General features: G+C 43.5%; 1 protein-coding gene across 1 annotated transcript in view; it reads right to left on the bottom strand.

Annotated features, from left to right (window-relative positions):
* CCDC146 (coiled-coil domain containing 146) overlaps positions 1 to 17,085 on the bottom strand; it is an 89,033-nt gene that overhangs the window by 22,821 nt on the left and 49,127 nt on the right. Inside the window, exons 5-12 of the mRNA XM_069978058.1 lie at positions 15,674 to 15,731; positions 14,860 to 15,036; positions 12,840 to 12,913; positions 11,708 to 11,935; positions 4,577 to 4,763; positions 2,597 to 2,692; positions 1,981 to 2,151; positions 153 to 241 (exon numbers count right to left, since the gene is read on the bottom strand). Of these exons, the coding sequence (XP_069834159.1) occupies positions 153 to 241; positions 1,981 to 2,151; positions 2,597 to 2,692; positions 4,577 to 4,763; positions 11,708 to 11,935; positions 12,840 to 12,913; positions 14,860 to 15,036; positions 15,674 to 15,731 (1,080 nt within the window). The remainder of the gene's footprint in view (positions 1 to 152; positions 242 to 1,980; positions 2,152 to 2,596; positions 2,693 to 4,576; positions 4,764 to 11,707; positions 11,936 to 12,839; positions 12,914 to 14,859; positions 15,037 to 15,673; positions 15,732 to 17,085) is intronic.

Here is a 17,085-nt window from a genome sequence, read left to right as displayed (position 1 = left end):
CATCTACTTACAGATGCTGCCTGGGCGGGGGGACAGTCCGTTACAGGCATTCCACTTCCGTGTTTTGTGAGGAACACAGAACGTGTGAATGTAGCCTTGGTATGCAATAACATGTTGGTCTGATACAATGTTGATAACATCTGCAATTTTACCTTTTCTGAACTTCTTGGTTTTTCTTTTTATGCTCTCCAATAATAAGATCCCGTCCTTTAATTTCCTGCAGGACTTGTTGGTATCGTTGCTGTTTGTAATAGTGAATATTAATAAGTTCTGGCACTTAAATAAATTATTATATCATCATTTGTTCACAGCTTTTGTTACACTCCAGATAAACTATCATGTAGAAGAGCCTACAAGAACTGTCTATGCATTAAAGAATGATTTTGTTTCTCCTATCTTATAACCATTACCACTGATGTCAACAGTGATCAGCTGCGACACACAATATTACTGGCTATGTATATACATAATATCAGAACAGTAGAGATGTCACTTATGTTGTAGGCCTTCTAAAAATAGTGAGGAGTTGGGAAAGGTCACTGCAAATTAAAATAATGAAAATGTTTTAAAAGCAACACTCAATTTACTGTCTCGGAGGCGTATAAAATTTAAAGCGTCACTCAGAATATTGACAAATGCTACAAAATACAAAACGCTACAAAAACATCAATACATACAAAGGGTCCATCTTGTTTTACTCAAGGTAATGGAAATTCAATAAGGCATGAAAGGTGAGGAGTTAGATATTCCATATCCATGGTGTTACTGGTCACCAGTGGTTGGAATTTATCAGATACAAATAATAAGTAAATAATACGTTCTTCAGATTATCCATATTCAATAATTAAAAGAATTCCCAACACATTTCCCTGTGTAATAGACGGTTCAGCAAGGGAGGGAAAGTAAAACTGCAATCCCAATCATTGGCAAGATTCAAAGCAAAGGTGCAAATTAAATTGCAGATGAAGAGTATGGTTCATCTCAAGCCTAAACTAGTTTCCGACTTGTCAGATAATTAGCAAACAGAAGTAGGACAAAGTCCAATTTTCCACATAACATGCAGATACATAAAAACATGGCTCATATTGACCCTCTTATTGTGCCCCAAATATCATGATGATGACTTCCCCAGAAGTGATAAAGTGTTTTAAAAGTGATATGCCTCTGTGATGGTGATTAATCTGGGACGGACCTAAGCCCTTCTTTGCTCATACATTAGGAGCAATTCTGTGATTTACAACGCTCAACTTAGCATTGAAACTAAAATGTGTGTTAGGAAATCAGTTCTGTGATATGTCACCCTATCTGCATAAGTTATCAAGCTCACAATGACTCCTCTATGAAGGATGCACTTTGCACTGGTTTGTCTGCCATATGTAAAGCCTTATTGTTTTGTTTTTTTTGTTTAGTCTACACAGACATCTTAAAAAACTGTACACGGGACAATGACTATTGGTGGTCCAAGAACTGCATGCATACCTTATGAGAAGTACTATGAGTATGTAGAAAAGAATTAAAGGGGTAATTCAAGATTAAAAAAAAGCACAGCTACTTTCTTGCAAAAAAAACACTTGACCCCCAAACAAATGAATTTTTGGTAATTTCAAAACTGGACAGGTAGGTAAGCAATGCTATTTGCTTCTGCAGCATGTTTGTTTTTTAACTGATGCCAGAGTACTTCTTTAAGGATCTCCAAAAACTAAAATTCCTTAATTGTCAATGCAGATAATTTAGTCTTGGGACAACTAACAAACGGTGGCACAATGGACGGAGGGAAAGTAATGGGGCCTATATTGTTCTTTTGTTTAGTTTTTGCTCTCTATTGCGAAACTGTTTTCCAAATTCCCTATGGGTGTGTTAATGTAACTTCTGCCATATGAGCCGTAATGTTGTAGTATTGTAGTAAGTGTAGTAATTGTAGTATTAATTAAACTAGTATTAACAGGATGATATTGTAATGATTTTATAAACATGACTTACCTGAGCTTTTACAAAATCCCTTGACTTCTGCTCTCTCTCATCAGCTTTGATTTGCACCAAACGTGTTAAGTTGACCAAATCTTCCCGGCATTCACCCTGCTCCTTTACAAGCTGCTCTTCTTCAGCTATACACTGTGCCAACATGTGCGCCTCTACCTCCGTTAGAGCTTGCTACATTAAAAGGAAATGCAAGATGACTAGTGTGAATGTTGTCAGCACCAGGTTGTAGGAGACTACACAGGTACCTGTTATACACAAGTGGCTTCCCACGATCAAGACCCTACATTGTACAATAGTTTTAATTTCTTGTCTGGAAGCACAAAATTTCTTAAAAATGTTTAAATAATTTTGGTGGGGTCGGCCAATCATGAAACCTGTATGGGGGCCTCTCGACTGTCAGGAGAGAGAACAGTAGGGCATGTTGGATTTCAACGTGTCTCATCCTTTTGTACTTGAGCTATCTGGCAGCAGATGTCTTATATATACACATATAGGGAATCTAGTGAGTTAGGTTAGTTTAGCAGGCAACTATCTAAAATGTAGTGATTTTTATGTCGCAAGGTATACATTTTTAATAAAAAGCAACAGTAAAACACATAATATGCTAGGTGCCAACCTGTTGAGCAAACTGCCTTTTAAGTGTTTCAACTTCTTTGCGTAATTCCTTCCTCTTTTCAATAAGTGAGCCGTCATCTTTCGGGAAAATATCTATCTACAAGAAAAAAAGGCAATGCAAACTCAGTTTCATTAGAAAAAAAGTTATTTTTATTTCAAGTTATAGATGACACTGTTTGAAACCATTTTAGTAGGAAGTCCCCAATATAAATGTTTCCGCAAAAGAGATCTGTCTGTGAATTTATTTTTGTTGCTCCCTGAAAATTTTGCTACTGATTAGGTAGTGTATACTGACAGAGGAGACAAGAATAATGCCAGCTTACAGCTCCCCTGTACATGTAACATGGCAAACAATGGTAACAAAGGGTTCAAAATGCTCCTGCATCTGAGGATTTAGGAGCATGTGACTACAAACACATCAGCAGGTGAGGTGGTGCATAGAACACAAGTGGAGACAGCATTCTTTAACCCCTTTAAGAATTAAAGCTATATATTAAGCTATTGCACACTTCCAACTAGGAGGAGTTGCACAAATGAGCAGCGTTTCAGATGACTACATCTTTTTCAAGCCATGATGAAGTGAAAATGTGAAGACGTACATGTTGTGCTTGCCTACATCTTGAATAAATATGTGAAGTCATTCGAAATGTTGATCGCATGTGCCCTTTCTCCTTCATACAGCCGTGTGCAAGGTGTAAAAATAACTGTAATTGCAAAAGAAACTAAAGAATGCTGAGGGTCCTAGGAGATAGGCACCACTCACATATTGAAACATGACTTAAGAAGAGTAATGCTTTGAGACTAGGATAAAATAGGTAATAATATGAATCGCCCAGTACAATGCTCCAAATCGCTTACAACTATGCAGATATAAACCATCAGTGAGAATATGGAGCTAATGGCCATGAAAAACAAAGTTAGACCAGCAAGACTGGTATATATGAAAAATAAAATAAAAAGGCAAAATTTCTGTATCTTAACGTACATGTACGTGAAACTTAAATTCATGTATATGTATGTCTAGGTTTGCTGCACCTTAGTACAACCTCATGTACAAAAATGAGTTTAAGGGTATGTTCACACTGAGTAAAATAGGCGTAATTCTGTGGCGGAACTCTCTGCTGTGGAATTACGCCCGCCTCAGTGTGTCATGTCATCTCAATGGGAGAGCGCGTGCACTTTGAGCGGAGGGCGGCGGCAGCGCGTCCTCTCATTCACTCACAGCAAGACACTGAGCACGGCGGGATTCTGCCGTATTTGCTCAGTGTGAACATACCCTTACTGTTACTGTGCAAAATTGAACAGAGACAATTAAAACTGTTGCCAGCAACTGATAAGTCCTGGCAACCAGCCCTGCTAGCCTCGGCTGGGGATCGCTGTGATTGGTCCATCAATACAGTTTGACTAACTGCAGTGTAAACTGACAAGAGGGGCTAGGTTTTCTGTCTGATCTCATCCATAGCCACAATGTAAGAAAAACATTACACAAACACAAATTAACCCCTTCGTACTCTAATCGTCACCTGTCTCCTGTTGCTGTACCTGATTGTCGCCCCTGTCTCCTGTTGTTGTACCTGATCGAGGCCTTTGCCCCCTGCTGCTGATTGTTGCCCCTGTTACTGTACGTAGAATAAAAAAAATTGCTGCTAATTTTCTATGCCCTATAACATACTAAAAATTAAAAGGACATTTACTAAATAATAATATAAAGTACACATATTGTAAATGTGAATTATCTCATTTGTGTTGCATGACAATCATTTTTACAATCGGAGTATTTCAAACCTAGAAAAACTTTTTAAAAAAATTTTCACAAAAAAAGGTGATGGACTCAATCCTAAATTTCATTAAATATATTTTGTTAAAAAAAAAATAGTTCAGAATAACTTTCATTCACACATTTATTAGCACATAAAACAAGACGGGTCAGTTTTGAAAAAAAGGCCTGAGTCCTTAAGGCAAAAAGTGTCTGCGGAGTTACCTCTGCTTTGATTTTGTCATATAAAGATTGTGTGTGTATTAGCGCATCATTTGCTGACTTTAGTTGTAGTTCCAACTTTTTGATGTTTCGCATATCCCGGTCTTTCTCTTTTTGTTTTCTGGTCAGCGCATCATGTTGTGTTTGCTTCTCTATCATAGCATGACGTAGATTAAGATCTAAAGCTGCCCTAAAAATTAAAGACTAGAGGTTAGAGTTAAGGAAAATAATGTCGACATGCTCACCAATGAGACAAATCAGAGACTTAAGGGCCTTTTACACGGGGCAATTATCGGATGAACAGGCAATTTATTGCCCCATGTAAGGGTGCGTTTACAAAGAGAGATTTATCTGACAGATTTTTGGAAGCAAAAGCCAGAAATAGATTTGAAAAGAGGATAGATCCCAGTCTTTCCTTTATGACCTGATTTCTGTTTATAGTTTGTTTCTGGCTTTGGCTTCAAAGATCTGTCTGTGTAACCGAACCATAAGGGTCCATTTACACATATAGATTATCTGTCAGATTATCTGCCAAAGATTTGAAGCCAAAGCCAGAAACAGACTATAAACAGAGATCAGGTCAATAAAGGAAAACCTGAGATGTCTCCTCTTTTCAAATCCATTCCTGGCTTTGACTTCAAATCTTTGGCAGATAATCTGTCAGATGATCTTTCTGTGTAAATCGGCAGTCAGCCGATGAAGGAGCTATTGCTCGGTTGTTGGCTGAAGGTTGGGATTGTGCAACACTTACACTAAGAGTCATCATTGGTGATGCAGGTAGAGTCACACAAAATGTTCATTAATGGTGCGTTCACACCTACAGGATCTGCAGCTGATTTTCTGCAGCAGATTTCATTTAAATAACTGAACATAGCACCAAATCTGCTGCAGATCTGCTGCAGATCCTGTAGGTGTGAACGCACCCTAAGCGAGCATTAATCTACTACATTGGGGATCATATTAGGCATGGGTCTGCCCATATAAAGAATCCTTACAGATGTAGCCAGGGAGCATGCATCTGATGTACTGTACAGTAAATATAATGTAAAGAATATCAATGTTTCTGATACAATTATTACACTGTTAGGCTATGTTCACACACAGTAAGAGACCGGCCGTTCCGTGACTCGGTCGGGTCACGGAACGGCTAGTCTCTGAAAAAATCATCCCCGCCTGTACTGCAGTACCAGCCGGATGATCTTTATGGCCGCAGAGGTTTGATGTGGGCGCATCTGTGCACGCCCGCATCAGAACTCTCCACAGCACACTATGCAGTGATGCCGCAATGATGAGGCGACCTGAGTCGTCTGCCTCAGGCGGCGCCACCAGCTGTCATCATGGGGGCGGCATATGGCGGATTATAATATGGGCGGTTTGGGCGGCCGCCCGAGGCTCCGGGGGGCCCATGCCCCGCTGCCCACATTATAATCTGCCACTGATTAGCTGCATTCCTGGAATGCATGTACCAGAGACCCCCGCGCCCGGGCAGTATCTGTAATTAGATGCTGGGAGCGGAGGAGACTGTATTCATAAGCGCCGCGCTGTACAGAATCAGCCGCACGGTGCTGTTACTACAGCGTGGCGCTTATGAATACAGTCTCCCCCGCTCCCATCATCTAATTACAGATACTGCCCGGGCGCGGGGGTCTCCGGTACCGCCATTCCACGTCCGTGATCCGTCAGGATCACGGAACGTGGGAATGCAGCCTTAGTCCCCCGGGTGATGCGCGATTGCCGGGGACAGGATGGGACACCTCCGGCAGCCGCGCATCAGCCGGGGACCAGACCATCTATAGGGGGGGGGGGGTGTAAGAGGGGGACCATCTATAAGGGGGGAAGAGGGGGACTATCTATAAGGGGTGGGGGGAAGAGGGGGACCATCTATAAGGGGGGGGAAGAGGGGGACCATCTATAAGGGAGGGGGAGGGGGAGAGGGGGACCATCTATAAGGGAGGGAGAGGGGGAGAGGGGGACCATCTATAAGGGAGGGGGGAGAGGGGGACCATCTATAAGGGAGGGGGAGATGGGGAGCATCTATAAGGGAGGGGGGAGAGGGGGACCATCTATAAGGGAGGGGGAGATGGGGAGCATCTATAAGGGAGGGGGGAGAGGGGGACCATCTATAAGGGAGGGGGGAGAGGGGGACCATCTATAAGGGAGGGGGACCATCTATAAGGGAGGGGGGAAAGGGGGACCATCTATAAGGGGGGAGAGGGAAGAGGGGGGCCATCTATAAGGGAGGGGGGAGAGGGGGACCATCTATAAGGGAGGGGGGAAAGGGGGACCATCTATAAGGGAGGGAGGAGAGGAGAGGGGGACCACCTATAAGGGAGGGGGGAGAGGGGGACCATCTATAAGGGAGGGGGAAAGGAGGACCATCTATAAGGAAGGGGAGAGAGGAGGCGATCTATAAGGGAGGGGGAGAGGGGGACCATCTATAAGGGAGGGGGGAGAGGGGGCGATCTATAAGGCAGGGGGAGAGGGGGGGACCATCTATAAGGGAGGGGGGCCATCTATAAGGGATGGGGGAGAGGGGGACCATCTATAAGGGGGGGGAAGAGGGGGACCATCTATAAGGGGGGGGGGAGAGGGGGACCATCTATAAGGGGGGGGGAAGAGGGGGACCATCAATAAGGGAGGGGGGAAGAGGGGGACCATCTATAAGGGAGCGGGGAGAGGGGGACCATCTATAAGGGAGGGGGGAGAGGGGACCATCTATAAGGGAGGGGGGAGAGGGGGACCATCTATAAGGGAGGGGGGAGAGGGGGACCATCTATAAGGGAGGGCGGAGATGGGGACCATCTATAAGGGAGGGGGGAGAGGGGGACCATCTATAAGGGAGGGGGGAAAGGGGGACCATCTATAAGGGAGGGAGGAGAGGGGGACCATCTATAAGGGAGGGGGGAGAGGGGGACCATCTATAAGGGAGGGGGAAAGGAGGACCATCTATAAGGAAGGGGAGAGAGGGGGCGATCTATAAGGGAGGGGGAGAGGGGGACCATCTATAAGGGAGGGGGGAGAGGGGGCGATCTATAAGGCAGGGGGAGAGGGGGGGGGCCATCTATAAGGGAGGGGGGCCATCTATAAGGGATGGGGGAGAGGGGGACCATCTATAAGGGGGGGGGGAAGAGGGGGACCATCTATAAGGGATGGGGGAGAGGGGGACCATCAATAAGGGAGGGGGGAAGAGGGGGACCATCTATAAGGGAGCGGGAGAGGGGGACCATCTATAAGGGAGGGGGGAGAGGGGACCATCTATAAGGGAGGGGGGAGAGGGGGACCATCTATAAGGGAGGGGGGAGAGGGGGACCATCTATAAGGGAGGGGGGAGAGGGGGACCATCTATAAGGGAGGGGGGAGAGGGGGACCATCTATAAGGGAGGGGGGAGAGGGGGACCATCTATAAGGGAGGGGGGAGAGGGGGACCATCTATAAGGGAGGGGGGAAAGGGGGGTCATCTATAAGGGAAGGGGGAGAGGGGGACCATCTCCTAAAAGATCAGCACCCTCCTCTCCTGACATCCTCTGTGCTGCTGGGACTTCTCCTATAGGATTAGCACCCTCCTCTCCTGACCTCCTCTGTGCTGCTGGGACCTCTCCTATAGGATTAGCACCCTCCTCTCCTGACCTCCTCTGTGCTGCTGTGACCTCCCCTATAAGATCAGCACCCTCCTCTCCTGACCTCCTCTGTGCTGCTGTGACCTCCCCTATAAGATCAGCCCCCTCCTCTCCTGACATCCTATAGTTCGCCTCGGGCAGCAGAGAGGCTAGAATCACCCCTGACACTATGGAGCAAGCAGCCGGAGCCGCTCACTCCACAGTGTGCACTGACATGTTTTTTTACAGCCGCTATTCAATGAATAGTGGCCGCAGAAAACTGACATGTCTGTTGTTTGCGGCGCCGCTAGGGATCCTGGCCGAAGCATATACTATGTGTATACGCTCAGACCGGGATCCCATAGGCAGCAATGGCCAGTATATTTTCGTATAAATCACGTCTGTTGTATAACGGCCGTGGTTTTATGAAAATATACGTTGTGTGAACATAGCCTTAAGCTGATATGCATAATATGGATGGCTGTTAAAACAGGTCTTCAGATCACAGTGAGACCAGGACTTACAAAAATGCATATTTATTAAGCTAGTGTGAATCCTCAGTTGGAAGACATCTGGTCCAAAGCCATACCTATTGTTTCTAATGTGTACACTGTGAGGGGGATCTCTCCCTACCAGAATGTCTCCTAGTATATGTGGACGATCTGGCACTCAATGACCTACACAAATTAGCAGTTGCTTGAATGCTATATATGGCCCGAAAGCAGATTGTTCTATATTGTTGTTATGCTGTGCCCACTAGGGCAGAGTTTATAGCCGACACGGAGAAGGTGGTTTACCGTAAATGAAACAATTTTTTGACGTTTCAGAAACTTTAGGGGGTGTGGATTAATCACTTCGGTCTGGCCTCCAGAGAACCACTAAGGTTCTCATTATCTGATATTTCTATACTACACCCTTTCTTGCCTATCCCTTAACATGGTGGAATCATTGTGTTTATATACCACACAGTGGCGGTCTTTGGCACCAAGCACCCCAAGCAATCGCTTGGGGCCCCCAACACCAGGGGGGCCCCCACACCCCGCTCTTGTGCTCAAGACCGCTGGACAGGGCCGCTGCCCTGCTCTCTGCTGCGATCTGAACTGTAACTATGAGCACTCGTAATGAGCGCTCATAGTTACATGCAACAGCAGAACTGACAGGGCGGGAGCCATTGGCTCCCTTCCTGTCAGTCACTCTTGTGGCCACAGACATCACTGGAGCATCGGCGCCAGGACAAGGGGAGTGCAGCCTCTTGTGATCGCAGGGAAAACCCTTCCTGCCGCCACAAGAGTGAAGAGAAGAGGAGACGCCCGGACCCAGGTGAGTATAACTGTTTGTTTTATTGTGTTATATACTATATGGGAGGGGGAGCACACAGGGGTCTGTTTAACTGGGGGAGCGCACAGCGGGGAATATATAAACTGGGTGAGCACACAGGGGGGTCTATATAAATAGGGGGAGCACAAAGGGGGGCTATATAACAGAGGGGCTATAACTGGGGGAGCACACAGGGGGACTATAGACTACTGGGGCTTCACAGCGGGGTCTATATACTACTGGGGGCAGCACACAGGGGGTCTATATACTACTTGGGGCAGCAGAATGGGGTCTATATACAACTGGGGGAGCACACAGGAGGTCTATATCCAAGTGGGTGGGAACACGGGGAACATACAGGGGGTCTATATACTACTGGTGAGGCACACAGGGGGTCTATATACTGCTTGGGGCAGCACACAGGGGGTCTATATATAACTGGGGGAGCACACATGGGGTCTGTATACTACTGGGGGCAGCACACAAGGGGTCTATATACTGCTGGAGGAGCACACAGGAGTCTATATACTACCGGAGGAGCACACAGGGGTCTATATCCAAGTGGGGGAGCACACAGGAGGTCTATATCCAAGTGGGGGAGCACACAGGGGGGCTAAATACCACTGAGGGAGCACACAGGGGGGCTTTATACTAGTGGGGGAGCACACAGGGGGTATATACAACTGGGGCAGCACACAGTGGGTATGTACGACTGGGGGCAGCACACAGGGGGTCTATATACAACTGGGGCAGCACTCAGGAGGTCTATATACTTCTGGGGGAGCACACGGGGGGCTATATATAACTGGGGGAACACAAAGGGGTCCATACACTACTGGGGGAAGCACACAAGGGGTATATACTATTGGGGGCAGGACACAAGAGGTAAATACTATTGGGGCAGCACACAAGGGGTACTTACTACTGGCAGTAGCGCACAAGGGGTATATACTACTGGGGGCAGCACACAGCGGTCTATTGTTGTGGAGCGCATGTAGTGGGGGGGGGCCCAGACATAACTTTGCTTGGGGCCCCAGAAATGCCAAGACCGCCCCTGATACCATAATGGAGTATTGTCTTCTAATATATTTTATGTGACACTCACAGATGTCTATTTTTATCATACTGCTTTTCAACTATATCCCAATTCTAGTTATGAGGTTATGGGGGGGTGTCTCCAATGTTGGGAACCTTTATGGTTTTTTTTTGTTGTTTGTATGTTTATAAAAAAGAAACTGTTTATGGGTAAATTCACACGGGTGGATCCGCCAGGAGTCTCGCGCACGAAATCCGCAGCTAATCCGCAATAATAATAAGAATAATACGTGTATTGTGGATTAGCTGCGGATTTCGTGCGTGAGACTCCCGGCTGATCCGCCCGTGTGAATTTACCCTAAAAACCCATCCTTATAGTGTTTAGTGTGCTGTAAGCCCATACAGAGAAGTATGCAGCCACATGCCTGAGAAGGATGCAGGCATGCCCCGGCAGCACCGCAAAAACAGTATCAGGGCTCTGGCAGTGCTCCCAGGTCTGTTCCGCCCCATGCATCTCGCTGCACGTACCGCCTGGACAGAATGGATGCGCCACTATGCCGTGCTCCACGTTAGCCGACACGGATTGGATGCACCGGCTGTGCCGCTACACCATGCACAGTAATGTATGCGCCGCCTACATAAGCTAAAGTGCCACGCCTCTGTGCAGCATAGTGTAGTCTGTGTTTCAAAGGCAGCAACTCTCCTGTATGTGGAGCTGACCGTTCAGTAAGTTGGTGAGTATGTGTGGGGGGGACAGGTTGCTGATGAAGGGATAGGACAGGGGGACTGGGGGTCTATGTTGGTGAAGGGATGAGGGGCCAGGGGGGTTTGGTGTTGTATGCTGCTGAAGGGATGGGGACAGGGATATATATTTTTGTTATTTAAACTATAAATATCGCTTTTTTTTGTTGTTGAAGTGACACACCATTTGAGTTATGCTCAGCATTTTGCAGAATTTTGACACACCAAGCTGAAAAGATTGCCCATTACTGCTCTAAGGTATACCAGCACTATAAATGTGAATGGTTTACACCAGAAAGTGCTTATATCTCCTGCAGCACATTTTTGGGTTGATCCGACAGAGTATAACATTTTCTGCTGCTGTAATAACACTCCATAGCAGCACATGTTTCTCAAGTACAATAATCCACAAAAAAAAGATCACAAACAATAGGTGTGAAGTAACCTTTCTCCCAGAGCAACTGCTTCATTTTCCTTGGCAAACTCCAGTAACTTGGTCAGATGATTACATTCCTGTTCTTTATTTTCCAATAAAATCTTTTTCCCTTCCAATTCCTTCATCACATCTTCTTTTTCCTCCAACATCTTTTTGGTTTTATTCTCTATCTGTTTGAGGTTGAGATTTAACTCCTGGCACTCGTCTTCTAGCTTCAACTTTTTCTTCTCTGTTTCTCTGGAATTCAGGCACAAAACAATATAATTTCAATATCATTCTATGCATAGCAGCCTAGCATTGGGAATAGCTCTTCATTTCCTGATCTCAAATATGCTCTGCCAGATGATGCAAATGCTAAAGATGTATGTTTAATCCATGAAAGAGGTGTAGCCGGATATAACTATATGTGACCCATGGGCCAAATATATAATAACATTTGAGCCACATTACGGTATATGACAAATTTGTGATACAAAACCAGTGGTGAATATGGCAAAAAAGCACTGTATATATGCCATGCAATAAAGCAGTCATTATTTTTTATAAAGTTTAAGGATTGAAAAGTATAAATAATACCATTAAATATTAGGAAAATGAATATCCTATATATATCTACAGTAGGTATTAAGGCGTCTACATATTTCTGCTTTTTTCACCTCTGACTATAAAATGTATATGTAAATATACCACCTAGGTCAGCGCTCAATTAATGTGGATAATGGAATATGGTAAAATATAGAAAGGTTCTGGAACTCACCAATATTTATCAAGTAAAAAACTTTATTCCATGTTACAAGTTTTACCATTGTGTAACTTGTAACATGGAATTAGGTTTTCTACTTGACAAACATGCGATGTGTGCTAGGACCTTTCTATATTTTACCGTAAAATGTATAGGACATTCAAAATGCTCTGTGGAATATGTATATGGAATGTTGCAATTCCCCTGTCAGATCAGACAAATGTGTTTATATCCAGAACTTTTCATACATCCAAATCTGGGAACAGCTGGGCAAGAAATCTGTTAGAGATCCTTGCCTATAGACCTCTGCTGGACATATATCTGTTCATTATTATTCATTTAACTCTTTGCACGCCACAAGCACACATACATTATGGAAGTTGACATTAAACCACATACATTGTTTTTCGATTTATCTTCTCTATGTCTTTACCAATTTGCTCTGGGATGTATTGGACTCGAACAAGTTCATCCTAAAACAAAAAAAATAAAACTCTGTAAATTTTAGCTGTTATATATTCCACAATTCTCCATTAAAGGAGAAGTCCCATGGAAGTTCATAAACTGCAGGCAGGATGGTGGGGGCAGGAAAATAATCAACAACTGAAATTACCCATCCTTGTGTCTCCAATGTGCCACTTCTGGGTCCTATTCACATCAGCCGTCTGTCACATAGCTGGAAACCAGGTATGTAACGACTGGGGCGGTGTCCCGGTCACTGATTGGCTGGGCGGGCAATCACTCAGCCAGGACGTGACTTGCAGCTCGCAGAGCTGCAAGTCACCAGCTGACATAAACTGAGTCAGGAGAAGCACATCGGAGGCATGAGGATGGGTGAATTCAGTTGTTTATTATTTTCCTGCTGTTTATGTACTTCTGTGGGACTTTACCTTTAAAGGAAAACTCTTACCTGCAGATAGTTCCCTATTAGGGATGGTCCAAACCGAGTTCGGTTTGGGTTCGTACGAATTCGAACTCTCGGTAATGATTCCCGCTGTCTGCCCGCTCCGTGCATCGGGCGGATCCAGCGGGAGGACCGCCTGGAAAACTGGGATACAGCCATAGCCATAGGCTGTATCCCAGTTTTCTAGGCGGTCCTCCCGCTGTATCCACCCGCTCCACGGAGCGGGCAGACAGCGGGAATCTGATGCCGAGCGTTCTGGTTCGGACCATCCCTACTCCCTATTGCACAAGGGGCACTGAGAATGAAGGTAAGACTCATTACCTTCATCCAGCTGTTTCCATGCAGTTTGTAGTTTAATCCTGCATCCAGTAAGGCCATTTGGCAGACTGGGGACGGGGCTACCACCCCAAAAGCACTGATCTGCCCCAGAAGGCCCGCCCCTTGTAATGACTATTAGATACAGGGCCTTACTAGATGCAGGATTAAACTACATACTGGACAGGAGACATACCTTCATCCTTGACCTCCTGTGTGCAATAGGAAGCTATCAGCAAGATTTGTCTAACCCACTGATAGTTTCCCTTGAAGTTCTGTTCAGATTCACAGTCCACATATTCCATCACATTTGATGGAAGGAACAACCCAGAATTATGTACTATTACTTACATTTGTCAATAATGATAAAAAAAATGACAGTTCTCACTGTGTGACCAGGTTATTCAAAGATTCTAAGGAACTATGCTAGAAAACGTTGTGGTGAAAAGATTGCATGATCATTACTTTCCCAGAGAGGAGACACTTTGGCCACGGTTTCTCTGGAGAGCAGAGAAATAATACAGAGGATGAGGTGGTGAGATAATAATGAAAGATAGAGGCAGTATTCACGAATATCAACCAATTCTAGGCTGCTATCAGGTACATTCGCTTTAAGTTCTGCACTTGTATAGAACAGTGCCGCGGCGCCGGCGCCTGTGTACGGCACTGTTCTATTCCTGGGCATCGGCCTGGGTTAAAGAACTGGAGGAAACCCCTGACCCTCTATGACACTGCTCTATAAGAATCAATTGATGCCAGAGATTTGTTATTTACTGCTATTAATAAATTTCAAGTCTTCCAGTATCAGCTGCTGTATGTCCTGTAGGAATTGATGTATTTTTTCCAGTCTGGAGAGCAGGAGAGGTTTTCTATATGGAATGGCTACTGCTCTGGACAATTCCAGACACAGACAGAGGTGGCAGCAGAGAGCACTGTGTCAGACTGGAAAGAATACACCACTTCCTGCAGGACATACAGCAGTAAATTACAAATCTCTGGCACTTTCTGACACCAGCTGATTTGAAAGAAAAAAAAAAAATTGTTTTAGTACCCCTTTAAATAATGAAAGGAAAGATAAGAAATAAATCGCTACTATATATATATATATATATATATATATATATTTTTTTATTTATTTATTTATTTATTTATTTTTTTTAGAAAGCATAAATTTAACTAAAATCTGTTGGCACATTGTACCTTTATGAGTTCTTGTTGCTCTTTTATCTTTTCAAGTTCTGTTTGCTCTTTTTGAATATCTTTTTCCTTTAAAGCCAGGTCTTCCTTAAGTGCTTTAATCTCTAGTATTCTCTGGGTGTTCTCCTTTTGTAGCTCCTCGCTTGTTTCTTTTACCAGTTTGGCCCTCTTCTCTAACTCCTGCAATGTGAAAGACATTTATTGTTGTGTCTCTATACCTTTCATAAGAACGATGATGATAACTGTGATAATACGATTTAAGAAAACCTATGAAACACAATAGTTTTGTTCATAACCGACCCCATCAATGTATGAGACAAGCTGTATAACACTATGAACAAGTTAATAAATTGAGATGAGCTGCTCTGGCAATAGATTACCCAGATTATGTATTTCTTCAAACATTTACTATTAATTCTATGAACAAGTCTAGCACCTACATAAACCTACATAAAGGAACACTATCTGTGCTTTTGTACACTTCAGCCTTCTTACAAGGCAAAACATTTAAACCTGGTACCAATATAGTATTCTACACAGATACATAAAAGCCACCAACTGAGCTCCAAATAAATGTTATATACATGTTATGTTCCTATATGCGTGCTATGATATGACTACTATAGAATTTCTGCCTGTGTAAACTCAAGTTTACAGTATCAATAATAAATGTAGCACTCACACGGAAACCATACAAATGTTTAGCAAAATTGTACTTGTGTGCATAAATCCTTAGCATAAGCCTGAGGGACAAATGAATAGTCTTGATAAACTAGCATCCAAAGATACTGACACATTAAGATACAACAACACTTACCCCAATCTTGGGGATTCTTTCATACTCCCGCTCCAGAAGCCGTTTTTCTTCCCGTAAACTGTTGAAAGAGTTTACATGTAGCTCATTAAATACAATATATGTCCCTTTACATGAAGAGGTTTGTCAGGAAAAAATGGTGATAGCCTGTCCACTGGATGGGTTATCAATATTTGATGATCAGCTATTTAGCGCCCACACTACACTGAGGATGGAGCCAGAAGTAGTTGGCTTGTACTGTACTTAGTGTAGTGGCTGTGCCATTCAATTCTACATGATTAAGGCTGCAGTAACCTGTTGCCGCTGTTACACTAAGACAATCTCCCATGAGTTTGCCCTCGTAGCACCGCTTGCCCTATATATAAATAATTTATTCTCTCCCTCATGAAAAGCGGAGTAATACTGCTTGTGGCAAGTTATTCTGATTGCTTTGACTTGTTGTTTCATACATTTAATTTATAAAAATATAACTTCTTCACAAACTTTAGACGAGCAATTATCGTTTAAAAATTTGCTAGAACAATAGAAAATTAGCAATTATCTGCTCATGTAATAACACCCAATGATTAAACGACAAACAAAAAGTCATCAATCGTTGTCTTTCAGCATGTAGAAAAATTATTGTTGGTAATTCGCCGTCAATTGCAGATAGAACATGTTCAAAAATGATTGTTCATTAACAGCAATTGGTCAACGTTATAACCTCAGAATCATGTTACTAAATTGCTAGTTTTTGCTAGCGATCAATTGTTATAGAGATAATCACTACGTGTATCAGGGCCTTTACTCTGTTTTCTTCACCAAACTATTAAATCAATATATTAGATAAACTATGCAAATGACCACAATGCTTAACCACATAGTAATTCTCTTCTCTCCATATTGCTACTGACACTCCCTTAATAGTTACCATTATTTTTTTACATTTACTCCAAACCCCGAATTCCTTAAGCATGTGCCAAGTTAGTGGGTTGGGTATGTAGTTATGGTCACACTTTCTTCTAAATACTGAGATATTGTGCTGTATGTTAAATGAGAGTTACACTATGCAAGTCACTAGAAGCTTCTACTGTAGATTAACTACTAGGTTCTCATGTTAGAAAAGCAGCCAAAATTGTACACACCAAAAATGTTATAGTAATATTTAATGCTTTTCCTCTTATTTTTCCCCTTTTTTATTCATTGATATGTCCTGTCCTTGTCTTTTTCTTTCATATATCAAGTCCTCCACATGCTCTGTTTTTATAACACACACATACTAGTCACCTCTTTAGGTTTATTAATGCTCTACTGGTTTTGTTACATTAGTTATGCCTGCTTGCTTTTACCATCATCTATACATTAATTTTATATCTTCTTTAGCCATCAGATATGCAAACCAAGACAGGCTTTACATAATAATTGTAGCATTTTCC

Source organism: Dendropsophus ebraccatus, chromosome 1 (assembly GCF_027789765.1).
Source record: "Dendropsophus ebraccatus isolate aDenEbr1 chromosome 1, aDenEbr1.pat, whole genome shotgun sequence".
Taxonomy (NCBI): domain Eukaryota; kingdom Metazoa; phylum Chordata; class Amphibia; order Anura; family Hylidae; genus Dendropsophus; species Dendropsophus ebraccatus.
This window is presented reverse-complemented; position numbering and strand designations above follow the sequence as displayed.